Source organism: Diplotaxodon limnothrissa, linkage group LG11 (assembly GCF_057381915.1).
Source record: "Diplotaxodon limnothrissa isolate DT_005_m linkage group LG11, D_limnothrissa_male_GT1.1, whole genome shotgun sequence".
Lineage (NCBI taxonomy): Eukaryota > Metazoa > Chordata > Actinopteri > Cichliformes > Cichlidae > Diplotaxodon > Diplotaxodon limnothrissa.
In genome coordinates, this window is record NC_140606.1 from 27,875,637 (window position 1) to 27,897,144 (window position 21,508).

Sequence of the window (21,508 nt, forward strand, 5' to 3'; positions counted from 1 at the left end):
TAGATTAGGTTTTCAGTGCTGAATGAGGTGTGTTCATACGCGTTTCCAGGTTACACGGTGACCTCTGTGATAATTGGTGACTGGAAGAGGGTGTATGTAGCTGGAGCTCCTCGATTCAAACACAAAGGCAAAGTCATTCTGTTTGAACTCAGCGATGAAGGCGATGTCAACATTGTGCAGGCGCTTAATGGAGAGCAGGTAAAGCCCTTGTTTGAGTCTCCCTTCAGTTTGTTTTTGCTTTTAATATTTCAGCAGCAAACAGTAGGAGTCTGATTTCTCTGGGTTAAAGCAAGCGCTCCCCCTGCTGGCGGTAAGATGAAATAACATGTATCTGTGTTTAGATTGGCTCGTATTTCGGCAGTGAAGTGTGTGGGCTAGACATCGACCAGGATGGCATCACTGATGTCCTTCTGGTTGCTGCTCCAATGTACCTTGGGTCAGGAAACAAGGAGGCTGGACGAGTCTACATCTACACTCTCAATGGAGTAAGACAGCAGCAGCATGGATCGATCACCTTCATATCAGTTATTATGAAAACATTCCTGTCATATACAACAATGAATGATATCCCTGTTTTTCTCCTACAGGGTCTCCTGTTACCATCCACTCATCTTTCTTTGTTTCCTCCTCTTCGTGTCTCACAGGAGGACATTTTTGTATCCAATGGAACGCTGAAGTCAAACAATAAGTCCCAGGATGCCAGGTTTGGTTATGCACTGGCACCCACTCCAGATCTGAACCATGATGGCTTCACGGATCTGCTGGTGGGAGCCCCACTGGAGGATGAACACCGGGGGGCCATCTATGTTTATCACGGAGACGGTATTTATGTCATCCACAACTATAAACAGGTATCCCCCTTTTTACAACTGCAAGTTTTACTGGTGCATCTCAGAACTTAGACTAATTCCTGTCTCTCTCCTTATCACAGCGGATAGCTGCATCATCAGTTTCCCCCTCCCTGCAGTATTTTGGCCGAAGTTTGAATGCTCAATTGGATTTGGATGGAGATGACCTAATAGACTTGGCAGTGGGAGCGCAGGGAAGTGCTGTACTGCTCAGGTGGGTAGGATGGAAAGTGTAACAGGCAGAAAGCAGTGCAAGCAGTGTTAGATAATGGAGCCATATAAAACATAACTTGTGTATCATCTATAAACAACAAGTTCCCACATTTAGAATCATAACAAAAATTTCTACTGGCTATTATAACTGTGCACATAAATGGATAAATACTGCTTTTTGAGACTGTCCCTTCTGTCTCTAGCTCTCGCAGCATCGTCCAGATCAATGTGAGTCTGTCCTTCCAGCCGCACTCCATTAATGTCATTCAGAAGACCTGCCAGAGAGGAGGCAGAGAATCCGCCTGTCTCAATGCCACCGCCTGCTTTACAGCCGTGTCCCGCTCCCCAAGACCACGCAGCAACAGTTTTGGTTGACACATTTATATATATTTTATACATATATGTATATATTTTATAAACCCTACATTAAGTAGCCTATCGATGGAGTTTTTGCCTCAGTTGCATGATTTCTCTTCAGATCTGTGGGTGCGGGCCATGTTGGATGACAGGAAGTTGTCAGCACGGGCGCTGTTTGATGACAGCTCCCACCGACAGACCCAGCTGGCTGTACGAGCCCAGACAGGGAAAACTCTGTGCTACAGACTTCCCTTCCATGTCTATGTGAGTGTCGGTACACACCTTCCATCTTTCATTCATACACAGCAGGATGGGAAAGTCACATTTCTTTGTTTTTTTTTTTACATTTTTTCTGTCTTCAATGTAGGACACAGCAGATTACATTCGTCCTATCAGCTTCTCACTGTGGTTTAAGATCAACAACACAGAAAGTGGTCCCGTGCTGGATGAAGGGTGGCCGACTACTATCAACAAATCTGTGAGTGGCACAAAAATTAGCGCTATATATCCTTGTTGTTGTCCACATTCGTTCAACATGCTGCTCCTGCCTCCCATACCTGTCCAGATCCCATTTTTTAAAGACTGTGGTGAGGATGATGTGTGTACAACTGACCTGGTGCTACAGGCACACATGGACATCTCTGGGACAAGGTACAGAACTGAGATATTCTGGTGTTCCCTCTCTTCCCTTTTTTTGGTCTCAGTGAGTTTTCATTGTGTTTCCTCCACAGACAAAAGCCTTATGTGATTCGCAGCCCTCGTAGGCGTCTGGCAGTGGAGGTGCAGCTTCAGAACAGACTGGAAAACGCCTACAACACCAGCCTGACGCTGCACTACTCACGCAACCTCCACTTCTCCAGCCTTAGCATCAGGGTAAATACAGCACATGTACTGCTATTACATGAGGGACCATGTAACCATAAACATCTATCTACATGCACAGATCCTCTCTTTCTTCGTGTCTTTTCTTTCATCGTAGGAGGTTGCCCACTTCAAGATCGAGTGCACAGCTCTTAGCGCCAACAGCCACTCATGCAATGTCAGTTATCCAGTATTTCGCTCCCAGTCAAAGGTACGTTCGTGCTGAGGAAATAGCTCCATCAATCACTCAACTCAGCCCACACATACTTCTCTTCCTCCAGGTTAGATGTGGCACTTCAGCAAGTTGCTGCTCTCTTTTTTGTTTGCAGGTTAACTTCCTGTTGGAGTTTGAATTCAGCTGTACATCTTTGCACAATCAAGTGAAAATGAAGCTCCATGCATCCAGGTAGCTGTCTGCAAAGTAGCATGCATGCACACGTGTTGAGATGCTGGAGTATTTACAGATGAGGACAATATTTGAAAAAAATATTAGAAAAACTGACTGTTTTTTTTTTTTAATTGAGCCATAGCACCAATCAGTGCTGTTCAGTGATGTGCTTTAACTTTGTAATGGTCAAAACTTGTAAAATTAAAGGTTATCTTTCAATTTGCACACAATATAAAACCTACAGCAAAGGTTTGAGCTGTCACTTGAGAAAACAGCATGCAACAAACAAAATACCTCAGTTTAGACTTGAGAAAAAGAATTATTGCTGCTCACAAGTAAGAAGTATCATCACAAAATTCAAATAGAGCCAAACAGTACAGAACAGAAAAGACTGGCAGAGGTAGGAAGTGGAAGATTTCAAATATTCTGGAAAGAAAACTAGTGAGAGATGTGTCAAAAAAAAAAACCCCAGAACAACTGCCAAGAGACTATTGAATGACTTAGCCAAGTCAAGATATGTAATCTCAAAGAAGATAGTCAACGCCACCCTGGGCAGGAATGGACTGCAAGAAAGCACAAAAAACGCCACTTCTACATAAGAGACATCTTCAAACCAGACTAAAGTATGCTAAGAACAACCTGCAGAAATATTTCATACTGGGATAAACTGGAGTAATATAGAATAAACTGGAATAAGCTGGAATTTTATGTGTACTGGAAGTACGTCCTGTGGTCAGTTAAGACGAAAACTAGAGTTCTTTGGCCACAGAGATGCTGCTTGTGTTTGGAGAAAGAAGGACGAAGCGTACAACCCAACAAACATCGTCCCCACAGTGAAACAGGTGGTGGGTGTATTATGCTGTTGGGATGCTTCAGTGTGCCTGAAACTGAGAACCTCATCAAAGTGGAAAGCATTATGAAGAAAGAAGGATATGTGAAGTTTTTAAACAAGCTTCACGCAGTCAGCAGCTAAACTGGGTTTGGGCTGTCACTTGGTCTTCCAACACTACAGCGACCCAAAACATACGCTGCTGGTGAATCACTGGCTCCAGAAGACCAACGTGAACTTTACTGACTGGGCTGCTTAAAGCTATTGCTTGGATCCCACTGTAAATCTGTGGGGTGAACTAAAGACCAAGGTCCATGCCAGAGGACATCAAATGTTGAGAGATTGGGCAAAGAAGAATGTGCTGGGATTGTTCAGGAGATGCATGCGAGACTGACTCCAGCTTGTTTTACAGCAAAAAAACTGGTATTTTTTGGTTTTTGTGAAATAATTTTATCTATGTGTGCAAAGTAAAATATTGTAAGCATTCAAAATAAAAGTAAGATGTTTGGAAAAACCGTGTAAAAAAAAAAAAAATCCTTACTCTGTTTAACAGCACTTGGGAAACACTTAAAAAAAGAAAATTTAATAGGGGGGCTAATAATTCTGTCTTCATCTGTTTGCATCCACGTTTTGAGATGCTGGAGTATTTAGGAGACATTTAAACTGAGACGCTTTCGTAACCCTTCTTTTGTCTTACAGTGACAGTGTGGAGAGACAAGACACTTTGGGGGACAACAGTGTTCAGCTCCAGACTTTTGTTCAGTATGAACCAGACCTTTTTGTTAGCAGGTGTGTTTGTACAGCATCGATCTAGTTAAGCTCAACTCATGAACTGGTTTATCTCTGCATTTATGTGCTGATCTTTTCCCTGTTTTTGCAGTGAATCTAATTTGAACCGCTATGAGGTCCATCCTACTCGGACAATGTCGGAAGCAATTGGACCAGAATTCTACACACATCTCAGGGTAAATGTATATCCTCTATATAGGTCCCAATAAAAACATATAATTATAATCACAGTAAGACAAATAAGACAAGGCAAACTTTTTAGCTTTGTTTGTGTTTATAGCTGCAGAATCTCGGCTGTTACTCTGTGAGTAATCTGGAGCTGCGTCTGCATCTGCCCTCTGTGGCTGCAGGTGACAGTGTCTTCATGACTGTCACCGATGTCTTCTCAATAAACGTGAGTACTGCTTCTGTGTATTCTTATCATGCTTTAAAATCGTACCTGACATATGTAAATTACCCCGTAGGTCACGGTGAACTGCAGCGTGCTCAGTGATGCAGCACAGCTGAAGGCCAGACAGGGAGATGTGCGCCCCCTTCATCCTGAAGACATGATGCAGGATGACATGTTGGTAAGGGCCTAAATTGCCACAGAGCTGCTGGTGAACACTGCAAAAGCAAAGATGTTAATATGGCTCATGTTTACATGTTTTCGTGTGTAGAACTGCAGCAGGTCATGGTGCACAGAGGTCGTGTGCCAAGTCAAGCAGCTTCCGAGAGGAAAGGATGCCATCATTCGGGTCAGCCGCAGAGTTCATGATGATTTTTTCAGAAATGTGAGTAACAAAACATACGCAGATTTTTAAATTGTGCTCCTGTGGCACAAACATTGGTCATAATCTGTGTGCCTCTTCCTCTAGGCCAAATATAAGTCAGTGAAGATAATAGGCGTATATCGACTCACAGCTCAGGAGACTAACCTCATTACTTTGAGCGCAGGAACAGTCTGGAGGGAGGTAAGACCCAAGAGAATCCTGAGCAGCACAATATGCATAAAATTAATTTCCTCTAATCTCTCCCTTCATCTCTTTTCCTTAGACTGTGCTGGAAGTGCTGAAAGGCCGAGCTATTCCCATCTCGCTCTGGATTCTGATTGGTAGCATCATAGGGGGTTTGCTGCTGCTGGCCCTCATTATTTTCATACTGTGGAAGGTATTTGGAGCTGAAATTTCACATCAGATTCCTTCAAGAAAATATCAGAAAGTAGTAAATCTGTCTCAATTTCTTGTTTTCTGTTTGTTTTTTTTATCAGCTTGGATTCTTCACACGCAAACAGAGAGAAGAGGATGAAAACCATGAGGACTGAGCAAAACTTCTGCTGCCAAGAACACACTCATCTGCAATGAAGACTGTCAGATGAGTAGAGCCCTCCTGGCAGACACAAAGATAGTCCCGAGATGGGCCTTCAGGACCAAAGAGTATCGGGGAGGGGGTTCAACAGTAATGCGCTACCCACTGTTTCAAGGGTCAGGGGCACTTATGTAAATAATCTTTTTCTAATTTTAAAGTAATGCAAAGTGTATTAAACCACAGTCCTTCTATTTAACTTGCAGACATTTTTATGGTTTTATATTTCAGTCACTTGATTCTTCAGTTTTTGTTTGTTCTTTAATTAAAACAGTTAAAGACAAATTCTTGTTCTTTATTTATTCACTGCTGATGTAAATGTAATAACAAAAAGGTAAAGCAAAAAAATCTGATTTTATTTCAGTCCAAACAGAAACATCCGAGCTATAAACTATAAAACAGTCATACTTGACACGCATGCAGAAATCATACACAAAAATTAACTGCATGGATGAAATATAAAACTCCAAAGTATAAGTCATGAAGATGCATTGGTTGAGTTGATGTAGGACTCTAGAAGAAAGATGGTTTCATCTACTTGGTTTTCTGCAGAATCTAACCTAAAGGAGAAAAAGACAGTGAAAAAAGGACTTGATTAAACCACCGAAGAGCCTTGTCGCCTTTAGAAAAGAGAATTTCTGTTTTGCCTTCCTACTTATTGATGTGAAGCCTTAAGGTATCCAGCTGTTGCTTTTCAGGAGCAGTGATCATCTCCTCGACTTCAGTTAGCTGCTCGGGCTCGGCCCCGCTGACCTGCAGAGATGCCAAGATGGCTTCGATTCGCTGAGATTTCTCCAGCAAGCGCCTGTAAACCAAAAACCGTCAACCCATTTCTTTGTGGCAACGTGCGTGCCAGACAAAAGATTTTATCTGCCTTGCAGTGAGATGCATCAAAATATATCACTAATGAAAAGACTCACTTGCTCTCTTTGGTCTCAAAGAGGCGTCGCTCTACGAGGTTGGCTACGGTCTGCAGAAGGAAAATATTTAGAGATAATGTTACCGGAGGCAAATACCAGAATGAAAGACAATTAGCTGTCTTCTTCTGTTCAGAACTCTAAAGGCTACATGTAATGAGTTTACTGTTTTACCTTGTAGCAGCTCTGGAGCAGCATTCTTGCAGTCGGGAGTTGATTAACAGTGTAAAGATAGAAGGTGCGAGAGGGAGCGTAGTCAGGAGTCTTTGGGATTTCCTGAAAAACAAGGGGGGGGGGGGGGTTGCATGCCTGTCGCACTTACATGTTTCAGATCATCAAATAATATTAGACAGAGATAAGCTGAGTAAATACAAAATGCAGTTCTAAAGAAGCACCTATATATTACATATCACTTGAACAGAAGCTGTCTCACAAAGTGAAATAGGCTGAAAGTTGTCAAAAAGCAAAGCATCACGATCTAAAGAAACAGCTGAGAAACAAAGTCATTGACTTCAATCATGGAAAAGGTTACAAGACACTTCTAAGGCTGTGGGACTCCAGCGAATCACAGTGAGCGCCATTGAGAGAGATCCAAGAACAAAACACCTGCTGACCAAAAAGAGCACAAACCTTGACTAACATTTGCCAAGAAAACATCTTGATTATCCAAGACTCACTCAGTTTATGCAGTAGCTTGTGCAAAGGTTTAGTCAAAGTCCAGACTTAAATCCAACTGAGATGCTTTTTCATGACCTTAAACTGGCTGTTCGTACTGGAAAAACCTCAAATTTGAATGAATTAAAATATTTCTGTAAAGAACATTGGGCCTCCACAGTGAGGAGGCCCAATGTTGAAAGACTCATTGGCAAATTATTGCAAATGGCTGATTGCAGTTCTTGCTGCCAACAGTGGCACAACCAGTTATGTGGAGTTTGCATGTGTGGGTTCTCTCTGAGTACACCGAAACAACTAACAGTCCATCATCCGCATACCTGTAGCTGGACCAGGTTCTGTGACAGCAGTGTGTACAGCATGTCTTTAGCCTCTTTGGCTGGAATCATAGCAAAGTCCTCCACCTGCTTCTGCTCCAGGTGACGTTTTCTTAGCAACAGACGAAAGATGCGAGCCGACCGGGAGCCAAACCTGATGTCAGATTAAGAGTGACTTCAGTAACACGAAGCTGGTGATAATAGGACACTCACAGCTATATATATTATTTAACATACACACCGGCTTACCTCTCCTGTACTACAGACTCGAGTGTGGCCCGTGCCAGATTGGCCAGTGCTCTGTGCAGATCTGAGAGAGGAGCTTAGAAAAGCAACCGTGATTCCTGAATTAAATCATATCAACCAGTGTGCTGCTTCATAGGAAAATGCTCAGGACCTTTTAAATCTGAAAAAGGATACTGACAACAAACATCCCTCCTCCGCTTTCACCAGCCTTCCCCACAAACTCCATCTTAAAAAAGAGGAGGAAAAGAAGATATAGACATTGTGTTTTTTGTTTATTTAAAAAACAAACAAACAAAAAAGATCAGAAAACATAATATGGTGTTTGCAGATCATACCGGGTCATCCACCAGCAGAGTGAGGTACTGGTCTAAGATGGGTCTGAGGATGTTGTAGCTGGGTGGGAGGGACCTGAAGATCTCATTGGCTGAGAGGGGCTTTGTGCAGGTGGCCATGGGCGAGGTTGTAACCTCACTCATCCTCAGCATGGTCCTCACTATTTCACTGCTAGTCTGCATATTGAGGATTAAGAAGATAATTAGTCATTAAATTCTTAATCAATCACAATAATAAATCATTCTAGTATACGCACATATACTATACTATATATGCATTTATAGTGACTATAACATGCTCTTTCACAATAAGAGCAGGCTCATATCATCGCTACTCATAATGACTTCTTCATTAATTGAATTAATGACATAACAGTGGCATCCATATTTTCTTATGAATGACTAAGCTTCGCACTAAGGACTCTCAGGTCTGGAGCTCCCTGCCTGAACTACTAATGCCTGCATAACCAGCAGCAGCTTTAAATGTATGATCAAAATGTACCTTTTATTAATAAACTATTTCTCTCTACTGTGTTTTTTGTGGACATTTGTTATATTTCTAATGTTGTAGCATATTTTGTTTTTCCTTTGTAAACCACATTTTTAAAAGGTGTTGTGTACATAAATGAACAATAATAATCAACAAAATAATCTTCATAACGCAAGAAAGTAAATGAGTGTCCTTAAATTAAAAATTATAATACTTTTTCCCATCACCTGGTCCAGCTTGTTTGCAACAGCACTGATGATGGTCTGATCTCTAAAGTGGAGATGGAACCGTTCAAAATTCACCTGCCAGTAAATCCCCTCGTCACCATGTGTCTGAGCCGAATGAAGCAGAGCATATGAGAGGCAAACAGAGAAATAAAAGGTCACATGAATGATAAGCGGGAAGGTAGATATAATGGACGGAGGACATTGCAAATTTGTTAAAGTAACCAAAAAGGTTAAAAAAACTAACCTGTGGATCCATTTTGGCCCTTTTTGCGCTTCTTTGCTCCTCTCCATCCTCACTGGCGAGCTGGCGTTTGCCCCGCCCTATGAGTGTCACACTAGGTACCTTATAGCATTCTGGGAAGCTCTCTGGTGTGGGTGGGGCAGTGTTAACGGGAGCAGCCGGAGTACCAGGAGTGGCAGGAGTCTCACTTGGAGCAGAACTGTCTTTATTTCCCACTCTTGGCAATGGAGGGCAGCGCTGAAGAAAATGGGTCTCCACCAGTTTGGAAAAAGTCGAGGACACTTCACTGTAATCCATGGTGAGGCCCTCTGCAGCAACAACAGAGAAAAAGTGGTGTTACCCAAGTCATATTTAATTCCCTTTTCACACAGCTAAATTACAAAGACAGTGCAAGTACTAGAGTCTCTAACAAAAGTCCAACATTGATAAAGTCAAAAGAGATATTAGGACTTCTGGTTCACTCACAGGCCTCCAAGTTTTTTGGGAGATATTCATTTGAAACCTTAATTGCTAATCCTGACATTTTTTTTCCACATAAACATTTAAACACTGGTTGTAGCAAATGGCATGTCCATCTACTAGACCAAAATCCAGCTGTCAAAACATCCACTGATAGAAGTATGTGTTCTTTGCTTGATGCCAACACTGACCTGCCATGTTCTGCGTGAGGCGGTCTGCCACCATCTTAACGGTGCTGCTCATCGTCGTGTGGCCTCTCTGTAGTAACTCCTCTATGATCAGCTCTCCTGTGTCACCATACAGGGTTTTTGCAGTGTAGATGTATCGTGGGTAGCGAAGAATCCTAAGGATTCGGTCACAGCTGGCGTGATACTCTGTGGGGCTCCCGGGTCCTTTGCGGCCTGAACTGAATGTAGAGGCACCGTGTTGCACGAGGACACACAGAGACTTCTTCACCTGGATTTGGAAATAAACAAATGAAAGAAGGGAAAAAGTTTATCGCTTCCTCTGATATTTAATATAACTGACAACGGTCAGGTAAAGACAGAATTCAATGCGATTCAAGTTTCACTAATGCAGAGAACAACAACAAAAAAAGACATTTTCCTTATTTTCATTGTCTGGTTTCCTAGCTTAGATGTTGTTGTTTCTAGATCCACATTTCTTTTGAGAAAGGTAAAATTGACAAAACTTGACTGGAGATTAATAAGAGTGTAAAATATGTGACCAATGGCAGGCTAATACCTATAATCCACATCCAGTGAGTTAGACTATGCACCACAAAGCATGAAGGTCTCTGCAGAAGAACTGCAGCTTAACCATTTTTTAAAAAATCTATTCTAATTAATAAGGTAAAAGTAGGATTTAATGAGGTAACTCCAAATTATGTGCGCTTTTTTGCCTTTTTTCCAGTGTATTATGCTCAGAAAACTACATCTTTGCTTCTGTTCGTTATGCAAAGCTCCATTCAACTTAATTACCATATGCCCTTAAATGCTACTTTGTACTGTTCTACACTTGTTAGACAACTGTGTAACCCCTACACTATGGAGCCATCTATCATATCTAATTAGCTTTTTATAAAATAATAATTCTAACAAATAAAAATGTAAGACGACAGAATTTTCAGATAAATGGCCATAAAGCCATAGCTGTTGGAACACAGTGTTATATAAATAAATACAATAAATATAAACTCAGCAAGCTTAACAAGCCGAGGCAGAGTTGGTGTAGTACTCCTTACCAAGTCCACTGAGAGGCCAGTTTCATGAATGATGGTTCTTAAATTTTGTGCTCCACATTTGAGCAGGTGTGTTCCCACTTTCTCAACCACCTCTCCAAAGTGCTCCCGCAGCAAAAGACCACACAGGCGCACTTCTTGGGCTGTCATCTGCACAAACAAAAGAACAGGAACACACAGGTGATGAAAGGTCTAAAATCTAGTATAGCTGTAAGTAACTACTTATATCAGTACAAAAACAGCATTCCAGTATTCCTCTATATTCCTTTAATATAGTGTCATTTTTCTTAACACCTGGATGTAATAAACCTGAAATTAGAATCATATCAGGATACAAGAGATCTGTAATTTAAGGTTAAATAAGTCGCCCCCTGCAAAAACCAAACTCTTATCTCTGTAAAGACTAACACATTTCTACAGAGAAGTAAATGCTTTTTATGGAGTGTGTGAAATATATTTTTATTATGACGGAGGTGGACTGCTGTTGCTATGTGCAAATCACTGGTTGCTATGTGTTCATATATTAAGATGTACATAAAACCCCATAATAATTTGTGTCCCCTTACTAGAAGGTGCAAACAATATATGGTTTCTATCTACAAGAACACAAAAAAATATAATTCAAAAGGGGAGAATTAAAAAAGGAATGCTAAAATAAGCAATGTAGGATGTGTCTCTAACAGTGGACTTCTCACACGCTTGAATCACATGCATCACTTTTTTTTAAACTTGTTCTATACCAACTTCAGACTCAGAGACTCTGAAGCACAACAGAAACTGAAAACCCTTTTTTAACAACAAAAACAACAAACAACAACAAAAAATGATTAGGAATCAACAAAGACTTGGATCTATAAGCAAAATCTGTGTCACTGCCATCAGCAAAATCTTATCATACTCATCCCTAGTACAGATCAGTAGGCAAAATCCTGAAGCAGCTAACTTCAAACAAACAATAACATCTTACTCATTAATAATGATAATGTTATTAATAATGGGAACCGTATGACCTAAAAATACTCATGATAAGGCCTGAAGCCCTATCAACAAATTGGTCCATTTCCTGGTAATTGTATGAAATTCATCAGCAGCATTAAGACCAACATGGGCAGCAAGTACAGCATAAAAACTACAACATCTGATTTATAGTTAATAATAAATCATTTTAGGCCAATGTTAGCACCATCACCTCACATCAAGCAGGTCCTGGGATTGAATCTACTAGCCAGCTTGGGATTTGAAACAGCTGGGGACTTGAAACACTGTGGGTTCGCTCTGGGTACTCCAGCTTGCTCTCACAGTCCAAAAATTTTGTTCACATTGTAAAACTGATTTAAAATATATTACCTAAATTAGTTTGCCAACAGCATGAACAGACCAAACAATACTTACAGCACTGGCATGTAATATTGATAATAAAATGCTTGACTTTTTGTACAGTTGTAGCTAAATTAACAATGACAACTCCACAGTTTCTCCCTCCCCTCTGGCTGAAGTCCACATATCTTGCTTGACATGCAATACTTTCTTTCCAAACTCACAGCAGTAATCTCACTCAGTCTTTATAACATTAGTTACCTCTGTATATCTCTCACACTCAATAGTACCACCATCCTGGTTACGTCATCCATCGACATCTTTAACTCCCTTCTCAAGTCCATCCAGAAATTCACTTTCTTACAACATGCCTGTACTTCAGGAGTTTCACTGGCTCACAGTTAAATATCCTATTGATTACAGAACATCACTCTGCAACATCCCTCTGAAATTCTGCACATCAACACACTCATCCACAATCCCAGATTTTCTTCTTCTCTCGATCTCATCGCCCTTTTCCTGTTTGACTACCATGAGGTCTAGAGGCTTCATTTGCTCTGTTCCTCGCCTCTGGACTTGCATCCGACCAGAAATCCACAACACTGACTCTCTTCATTTTTAAATCTCGTCTCAAAACTGGCATATGCACTCTGACTGTCTTCCACCTATCATATTAAACCTCTGCTCTTACTGATTTTATATATTGTTTTATTGACTTGATCGATCTTTTCTTATTTTTATATTGTTTTTCAATTCTTCAGCGTAAAGTAACCTTGGTTGTTTTGAAAGGCGCCTAATATCACGTATTACTGTTATTATTACCGACTGTCTCTCCACACCTCCCTACACTCGTGTTTCCAAGTGTAACTGATTTGTCACAAAAAGAAAATGTGACACAAAATGAACGCAAAAAAATTACTGTTTTATTTTTCAGATTATGTCGATATATTTCGATAGCAACCACATTATTTTTGGTAGTTACAATCTGACAACAGAACTGGGCCCTGTGCTTCGTACGTCGCTTACTACATCCAAGATCAAATGAAACATCCAAGACCAAATCATCGCGCTAACTCTGAGCTCGCTATTCCGGTTCCCCGAACACACCTGTTGTTGACGATTAGTATAGCTGGATGAAGTAATGTGAGATCACTGGGTGGCCCAACAGGGGCTACGCATCGATAGTAGAAACATTGATCGGCAACCCTTTGATTGGTCGGCGAAAATGTCGAAGGAGCGCGCTCGGTATTTTTCGGCAGCAGAGCAAGAACTCTTGAGTGAGGGATTTCAGGAGTTTCAGAGTTTAATTAAAACGCAAGGGAACACTGCAAAGGCTGCAAAAGCAAGGAGAGAGGGCTGGCAGAAAGTTGCTGACAAATCAAACTCGTAAGTAATTCAATAATAACAATAATAATGGAGTGGATTTATATAGCGCTTTTCAAGGCACCCAAAGCGCTTTACAATGCCACTATTCATTCACTCTCACATTCACACACTGGTGGAGGCAGCTACGGTTGTAGCCACAGCTGCCCTGGGGCAGACTGACAGAAGCCAGGCTGCCATATTGCGCCATCGGCCCCTCTGGCCAACACCAGTAGGCGGTAGGGTAGATTTATCATATCACACCATATTATCCAATATTATATTACATTATATTATATTATAATATGTTATATTATATCCCCTTTCACATTAGAGCCACAACAGGACCCACTAGAACATGGGAACAAGTAAAAGTGAAATATAAGAATATTCTACAGAATGGTAATATTTATCACTTATATTGCTTGTCGTCTCTTGGAAAGAGACCCTGGAATACTCTGTTTGTTTGTTCATAACAGCAACCAAGAAAAGGGCAGAGCAAAAAAAAAGACAGGTGGTGGTCCTGCACCCCCTCGTCAACAAGTTGGTTAAGTGAATAATACCCTCACGGGAAAATCGATATCTCTCTATGAGCACACTGTCGCGCTGAGCTAAAGGATCCTGTCTGTCCCGCAATATACGCTGAATTCTGAGGACTCTCCTTATCAATCTTGCACCTTCCGCAATGGGTTGCTCGCGTAAACGGACAGGATATGACTGCGACAGACTTCCCAAATCCACCTTAGCTTTTATAGCCGTGGTCTCTCATCTTGATTACACGAAGTAATTTACAATTACTACTCTGAAATATGAATTACATCTGTAATAATCACATACATGTAATAGAATGTTAATAGTACATTTCCCTTTTTTAGGGAATGACCTGTATGTATCTGTGTGAAATCAATAAAAGGATCAAGTGCTGCATTATCTTTAGTTACATTGATGTTATTTATTTATGGTGAAACAGTGGTGGAATATCGCTGTTGCTTTCGTATGAATGACGCGGACATACCTGCGTGGCCGCGATCTAATCCTGTTTACATAAAGTAAACCTGCTCCCCCCTTGCTATGACAGCAAGTCCCGGATGGGCTTCGGGGAACCGAACGATCCAGGATCACGCGAAATCGTCAACAATCTCATCCAGCTAACTCACTTAGCGCGGTACGAAGAACAGGCCCCTGGTCTTATCTAGGCTAAAAGTTGTACTGCACATTACTGAACAGAAACAACAAGTTTCCACTTAGATTTAAGCGACTGCAGACCTCAGTTATATTTAAACCACTGTTGATGAATTTCTAAGTACATGTGTAAATGACACATTGTGCAGAAGCATCTTTGTCGAGTACAGAAAATAGTTTTGTCTAACCCCAAGTTAACCCTGTGAGCAGTGCATGCTAAGCTAACTGAAAAGCTAACATTTACAGCTGACCATTTCAGCCGTTCTTTAACACTTTAAACAAACCTTTTAAGCTGAGAAGTTTCTGAACATATGCTGCTTTTATTCTCCGTCACCCGCACCGAACACTTCACGTGCGGCTTCTTGACGTCAACACACGAACACTTTTCCTTCCGCTCCTCGGTGAGCTGGGACTCCAGCCAGCGGCGCCGCGGTGCATGCTGGGCTGGAGGTGGACGGCTGCCTTCGGTTTGTGGAGGACCGACGTCAGTGTTTGTGCTGCTCTGGGGAAGATGGCGGAGGCTGCGGCTGTTCCCCCGCATCGGTTTTTCTGTCACTGTTGTAAAGGTGAAGTAAACCCCAAACTACCGGTAAGCAAGAGGCTTTTCTTGTTTATCTGTCAGACTCTTTTAGAATACGTCCGGCTGACAGCTCTGCCTCACCGCTAACGGCCATTTGTTCCGCTTGCTTTCTCGCTACAGCTAAACCCCAGCTAGCCTGTTAGCAGTTAGCGACGTCTGCTGTTGTTAACTCACTAAAATAAACTCCAGCTACGAGCTCCGTCAAAGGAAAGGGGTGGGGGGAAAAAACTGACATTAAAAGCAAATATCGACAGGTTTTGTTAGACTTTCCTAGACGTTTCTGTCAAAGCAGTGTACTCGAAGCTCTGCTGTGACAGTTCGGGGGATGTTGTGTTTTTCCTCAAAACAACAAGGACTTGTCGAAAACATTTGCGTTACTGCTGCCTTTGTTTAGTGCTTCACACTTAACTTTAGTTGCCTGACAGCTGGTTAGTTTTTAATTTCTGATAAAAACGCAGTGTTGACAGGACGAGTTGGGGGATTTTTGGAAACATAGTTAAACATGTCGTATTCAGTTTCAGTTTTGAAGTTAAAAGTAGAAGCTAAACTCTGGACTCAATGCTGACCTAAACCGTGACATACTTAGCAACTTTAACGTGTTTGAAACATGTCATCCACGTCTTAAATAGTATGGCGTGTGTTTGTATTCAGTGTGTTACAAGTATATTAAATACAACAACCTAAAATTAACCTACTCCAATACAAGGTTAGGGTCAGCTGTAGCTTTCTCACAGTTCTCAGTGGCACTGTTTACTACTGTGGTGTTTTGTGTTTTGTAGGTGAAATCTCAGATCCCCCCCCCCAATAAAAAATAATTTTAAAAAATTGCTGGTTGTCATAGTCCTTTAAGAAAGTATTTTTTGTTTGAACAAAAATAATCTTATACTGTGGACAAACTCTGCCCTGTTTAAAAAAAAAAAAATTACAATATTCACAATGAACTGTTGACTGGTTTTATATCACCACTAGAGACACATTAATCTTTTATTTTTATGATCCAGCTGAGGGTAATTCCAGTCCTCCTTGTCACTGACTCTAAAGTGTCCCAGGCACAGTCAGTCCTATGGCATGTCTTCACTGAGCTAAGTGACTCCAACACCTAAGATTGTCGACCTGTGCTACTACAGTACAGCCCAGGCACCAGTCCTCAGTCATCTGTCCGTTTTATTCAACAAACTGTATAATCTGTGAGGTTGTCCAATTTGACACTCAACTGATACAAACTGTTTTGCTTACGGCAAAGTTTCTTAACACGTTTTAACCACAAAATTCATTTTAGATCCCCAAATTTCTCTATGCTGTGCGAATATGAGTTTTAAAATTGTCATGTGAACTTAAGCATGGTATAAGCATAATACAAAAGGCTGGTATTTTTGTGACCTACTTTTAATACACATATGCTGTTCAACAAGGGTATCGCTTTAATCTCTCATAACCCTATCTGTATATTAAATGACCCCGCTTCTATCCTGTTTTCATGGTTTATAAGTCTGTGCTTTTAGTGTACAACTGCACCAGCTGCACAAATAAACTGGTAGCAGTGTTTTCCTCATTCTGTTACACAGGTTTTCTATAACGCCTCTCTTTAGGTGTGGTTGGCAGACCAGCTCTACCTACTTGGTTGCATTCACAAAATACAGGCCGTCACACTTCTTACTGATATTATCTGGCTGTACTTCTTTGTGTGCCATATTAGGCCGCAAAATGTCTTTACGTGCTGTAATTATTTTGTGGAATGGATGCTGATTTGACAGTGATGGAATATTACCTTTTGTCACATCTCATTTTCACACATGCAAAGTGGTGTATAGTTAACCAACACAAACAAATACTTTCAGTTGATAGTGTAATTGAATTTTAATGTAAAAAATTCCAGGTATTTATTGATTCCTGATTTTATTTTATTTTTCTGTGAGAATTGATATAATTGAGAATAGAATATTTAAATTACTGGATAGTTTATGTAGTATGAATAGTTTGAATAGTAGGGTCTAGGAAATTAAAAAAATAAATAAATAAATAAAATGAATTTTTCCTCTTCTATTTGACTCTTACATGGCTCAATCTATTTCTAGGAGTACATCTGTCCGAGATGTGACTCGGGTTTCATTGAGGAAGTAACAGAAGACTCCAGGTAAGAGGTTTTTGTATTATCGTCACTATCCATTTCACTTCTCTAGACAGCATATGATGTCTACACACACACAGGCTTTAGCTGGAACAAGAGCATGGACATGTACTGAAGAACGCTGATGTTGCACTGTTGTAACTTGTAGGCTCACTCTGCAGTTTTGTTCCAGGCTTACGCTACAGCTGAACAGTGCATGTTGCTAATAATGAGTCTTTTGTCCCCTTGTGCGCTGTTTCCCTCAGTCTCCTAGAGGTCGGCGCCAATGGGCTAGATGACACAGCCACACAGTTTGCAGAGGTATGACATGATCTGAAAGGTTTGGGGAGTTGAGGAAGGAATATGGGATAAAGAGGTTTAATTAACATGATTGTATGTTTTACTTTACTTAATCTTTTCCTTTTCTTCTGTTACTGTTCTTTTCTTTATTATTATTTCATCAAGCTATGGCACCTCTTGTTAGTCGAGCGGCCATTTACAAGAGACATTGACAGCCCAGACTCAGAACCTAGGCTCCCTGGTGGGCGCCTGGGGAGTTTCGGTGACCTAGGAGGGTTAGGAGGGGGACCAATTGGGGGATCTGTCCCAGCAGGCCTAGGAGGATCTATGGGGGGCCTACTAGGAGCTGGGGAACACTGGGGACCAGGACGCCCCCCTCGTCTGAGCAGCCAGAGGAGATACCGGTCTAGAGGCAGCAGTAGGCCAGACCGCTCGCCTGCTGTGGAAGGGTGAGTAACACACTAGTTCATCATTTTTCCTGGCTCTATTCTCTGCCTTGAATACTCCCACTTATAATGACAGTGCTATTTATGCTTTCCCCCGAACCGATCTTATTTTTGGTAATGACATTAACTGCTGTACATTTTCTGTTTGTCAGGATTGTACAACAATTTCTTGCTGGTCTTTTTGCCAACTCTGGAATCCCTGGCTCCCCTCCCCTGTCATGGTAATATGACATTATAGAGCAACAAGGTGTTACTACAATTTAAAATAACATTATTATTATTAAAAAGGTCTATTTGTGTTTCGTTCAGGACAGGGATGCTGCACTCTAACCCTGGGGATTATGCATGGGGGCAGGGAGGATTAGATGCTGTGATAACACAGGTAAACAAACTATAAAATAGTCTACAAAATTTGTGTTCTTCTCATGTATTTACATATGTGCCCGTGTCTGTGTAGTTACTAGGTCAGCTGGAGAACACAGGACCTCCGCCAGCAGAAAAGGAGAAGATCTCTTCACTCCCAACTGTCAATATTTCTCAGGAACAAGCCGGTCAGTCACCTCTGATTATCTTTTTTCCTTCACTGTCCCCTGATGTTTCTTTATTCTGTCCTTGAAATACAAATTGCAGTTTTGCCATTGCTCGAGTTGTCAGGTCAAACCCCTATTTATTACTACTACAACTAAGTTTGTGTTTTAAATAGTGGTCGCACTATTCATACCTCTTGAAGTCAGTGTGTTGTATGCTGTCCGCTTACAAAATAATCAGTAATGCATTCCAGAAAAATGTTAAACCAAGTATTACTTTGCTTTAGTTGTATATGTGCACTCATTGACATGTTTCCATATAATGTTTTATTTTTACTTGTTTTCAGCTTTGAAAAAAAAATAGCTAAGGACAAAGTGTCCATTTTGTTGATACATAGTTGTTTCAAAATCTTCACAGCACTTAAATGTCTTGTATACACTTGCTGCCTGTTAGAAGGAGCTTCTGAAACTGTGCCTGTTAGGGACGAAATGCCCAGTAGCCATGACAATATATATATTTTTGCTTCCTGGTCTTTCACCTCCCCAATTTTCTTTCCTCTTTTGGCTCTGTTCTTCTTGACTTCCTCTTCTTGGTATGCTGTCCTATTTTACCCACTCAGCTGTAACTGTGTGACTAGTTATGCTGTCCAGTTGCTGCAGGACTGTTGATAGCTGACTTTAAGGCATAGATGAATGTCCAGGTGCATTCTCAGGACTTTGTGTTATTCTCTGTTGAGAAGTGTAATGTATATCTCCTCAAGAAACGTAGCTGTACCACTTTGTAAACATGTGTGAAGCTGTCTCAATCAAAAATGACAAGGGTGTTGATGTCAGGAAAAGATTTAAAAACACATATCCTCTTCAATAGATTGCTGTATGGAATGCCCTGTATGCAAAGAGGACTTTAGAGTTGGAGAGCCCGTCAGACAGCTACCCTGTAACCACTTCTTTCACTCAGACTGTATAGTACCGTGGCTGGAAATGGTGAGTCACATCAAAAACGTTGAATTTTTATTAAATATAACCATACCAGAGACCATACATGACATTGAGGATTCTATGTGTTATTTATTCACTTTGCATTTGAGAGCATTCAGATCTACAGGAACCTCAAATATGTGATTTGATTATCTGAGTCATGATGGAAATGCCATGTAGGTGGGACCTGAGTAACACTTAGCTTAAATTGATGATAATGGAGTGGAACTGATGAAGTGTTGTTTTAATGCCACTTCTGTATGCTGAATAATGCTTCCCGATAGTTTATTTATTGCAATGATACAGTCAGTGTTTTTATTATTGCATGGTGCTTTTAGTATGTTATCCTCCTCTGTGAATGTGTTATTTTGAAAATCTACCTGGAATTTGCATGGGACAAAAGGTTAAAAAAAAAAATTACAAATCTGAAAATTTGTTTGCATTCATCTTCGAGTTATTTGATATTAGCAGTTGGGAAGCTGTGGATAGCACATAATTGGCTGAGCAGATTGAAACATTTTTAAAAATGAGTCACAATCAAAGACAAAGAGCAGACTGACGTCATTTAAAACAGGCCCGAAATAATGTTCCACTTATTAAAACTCTTCTCAGACACTTGTGAGAAAACTGTGCTTAGCAACTGTTTTCTGCATTTTGTTCTGTGGCCGTGCAGCATGACACATGTCCAGTGTGTAGGAAGAGTTTGAACGGAGAAGACAGCAGCAGCCAGCCCCCATCAGAGTCCCCCTCGCTCTCCACGGACCCTCGCACACAGGAGAGATGGTCCTTCTGAGACACCCACCTGTCGCATCCCTTTAGTTCTCCTCGCCTACATCAAGCAGCCCACTGAGAAGACAAAATGCTTCTCATTTCCCTCTGTTCATCTCCGTTGCAGTCATAATCATCTCTGTCTGAGTTTTTGTATTTTTACTTTTTATTATAATGCCTTTCTCCTCACCTGTGTACCAATGCAGACGTCTTAAGAGTCAGTTAAGTTCTGATTTATCTTTTTTTTTATTGCCTAATAACAAACCAGCCTAGATTGTTTATCAAGCCCATATCCTCTGTACTTTGAACCCCCCAGGAAACTGCTTTCAAATCTTTTCTTTAAATATACTGCTGCAATAGACTATGGTGGAGAAATACCAGACTTCTTCATGCTTTTCCCTCTTTATTCATCTTAAGATTACCTAAATCCTGCAACTGAGCCCTGTAAGCATATGAAAAGACTGTAGGTGATTTTTTTTTCACTCTACGCATGCACAGAGGCAACCCATAACAGCATGAACACCTTTATCCCTGAAATAAATGCTGTTTATGAAGGGTCTGTATAATGTTCTTTGTTGAGATTGTGTCAGGAAGATGTCGAGTGACTGTTGATATGTTAGTGTTTAATTGGATTGGACTGTAAAGGTGTTTATGTTTTTGTGTGCACACTCTGCAGTGTTTCAGGAGCACGACAGTCTTGTATAGGAATCATGTGGAGTTGCTGCTGTAAAATGGTCACAAACAGGTCGGACTAACTACAGAGGAAAGTAAGGGATTCAAGACACCTTTCAGAACTCTTCTAAATCAGAAGAAAACAAAACAATTACCCATAGTACCAGCAAGGGAATAAAAATAAATCCTCAGAGCTTGGCCCCATATACAATGCTTCATATTTCAACATGCTCCTCCTGGTGTGTATAGTATAAACAGCTGGCATCCCTCTGTCATTTTATTCCTGTTTACGACTGTCTTTTGTTTCACATTTTATCACTGTTTGATGTAAATAATTTTAGTCCAACAACTTAAAATTTGCAAAGAAATAAACATGAGAATGGAGGCCCAAATGTGAAATACTTGGTAATGAAACTGTATATTATATATATGAAAAAAATGTCTATGATAAACTGTCTATGATGTATTAATAAACTGAAAAAAAAAGTCATTGTTTCAT

General features: G+C 40.7%; 3 protein-coding genes across 4 annotated transcripts in view; 2 read left to right on the forward strand and 1 right to left on the reverse strand.

Moving 5' to 3' along the window:
• The window catches only part of itga10 (integrin, alpha 10), a 30,569-nt gene extending 24,845 nt beyond the window's left edge, over window positions 1–5,724 (forward strand). Inside the window, exons 12-30 of one of the 2 annotated variants that reach the window (XM_085365603.1) lie at window positions 50–198; window positions 342–485; window positions 645–851; window positions 932–1,062; window positions 1,265–1,431; window positions 1,540–1,682; window positions 1,786–1,896; window positions 1,984–2,069; window positions 2,150–2,291; window positions 2,398–2,490; window positions 2,609–2,685; window positions 4,196–4,285; window positions 4,377–4,461; window positions 4,566–4,694; window positions 4,750–4,854; window positions 4,945–5,058; window positions 5,143–5,238; window positions 5,321–5,434; window positions 5,535–5,724. In XM_085365603.1, coding sequence (XP_085221729.1) covers window positions 50–198; window positions 342–485; window positions 645–851; window positions 932–1,062; window positions 1,265–1,431; window positions 1,540–1,682; window positions 1,786–1,896; window positions 1,984–2,069; window positions 2,150–2,291; window positions 2,398–2,490; window positions 2,609–2,685; window positions 4,196–4,285; window positions 4,377–4,461; window positions 4,566–4,694; window positions 4,750–4,854; window positions 4,945–5,058; window positions 5,143–5,238; window positions 5,321–5,434; window positions 5,535–5,588 — 2,237 coding nt within the window. In that variant the 3' untranslated portion in view covers window positions 5,589–5,724. The remainder of the gene's footprint in view (window positions 1–49; window positions 199–341; window positions 486–644; window positions 852–931; window positions 1,063–1,264; window positions 1,432–1,539; window positions 1,683–1,785; window positions 1,897–1,983; window positions 2,070–2,149; window positions 2,292–2,397; window positions 2,491–2,608; window positions 2,686–4,195; window positions 4,286–4,376; window positions 4,462–4,565; window positions 4,695–4,749; window positions 4,855–4,944; window positions 5,059–5,142; window positions 5,239–5,320; window positions 5,435–5,534) is intronic. The other variant, XM_085365604.1, reaches the window with a different exon arrangement.
• Window positions 5,725–5,998: 274 nt separating this feature from the next.
• Window positions 5,999–15,027, reverse strand: polr3c (polymerase (RNA) III (DNA directed) polypeptide C). The gene is made up of 13 exons (XM_085365605.1): window positions 14,916–15,027; window positions 10,774–10,920; window positions 9,722–9,986; window positions 9,075–9,379; window positions 8,831–8,935; window positions 8,117–8,290; window positions 7,956–8,007; window positions 7,785–7,845; window positions 7,539–7,689; window positions 6,721–6,822; window positions 6,550–6,599; window positions 6,285–6,434; window positions 5,999–6,189 (listed from the first exon to the last, which is right to left on the reverse strand). Exons 2-13 carry the CDS (start codon window positions 10,918–10,920, stop codon window positions 6,108–6,110), a joined length of 1,644 nt encoding a protein of 547 aa, XP_085221731.1. The 5' UTR covers window positions 14,916–15,027; the 3' UTR covers window positions 5,999–6,107.
• Window positions 15,028–15,067: 40 nt separating this feature from the next.
• Window positions 15,068–21,467, forward strand: rnf115a (ring finger protein 115a). Its single transcript, XM_085365607.1, has 9 exons — window positions 15,068–15,220; window positions 17,287–17,345; window positions 17,585–17,639; window positions 17,784–18,067; window positions 18,217–18,285; window positions 18,374–18,446; window positions 18,522–18,615; window positions 19,460–19,575; window positions 20,243–21,467. The coding sequence occupies exons 1-9, from the start codon at window positions 15,068–15,070 to the stop codon at window positions 20,360–20,362; spliced, it is 1,023 nt and encodes a 340-aa protein (XP_085221733.1). The 3' UTR covers window positions 20,363–21,467.
• The last annotated feature ends 41 nt before the right edge of the window (window positions 21,468–21,508 follow it).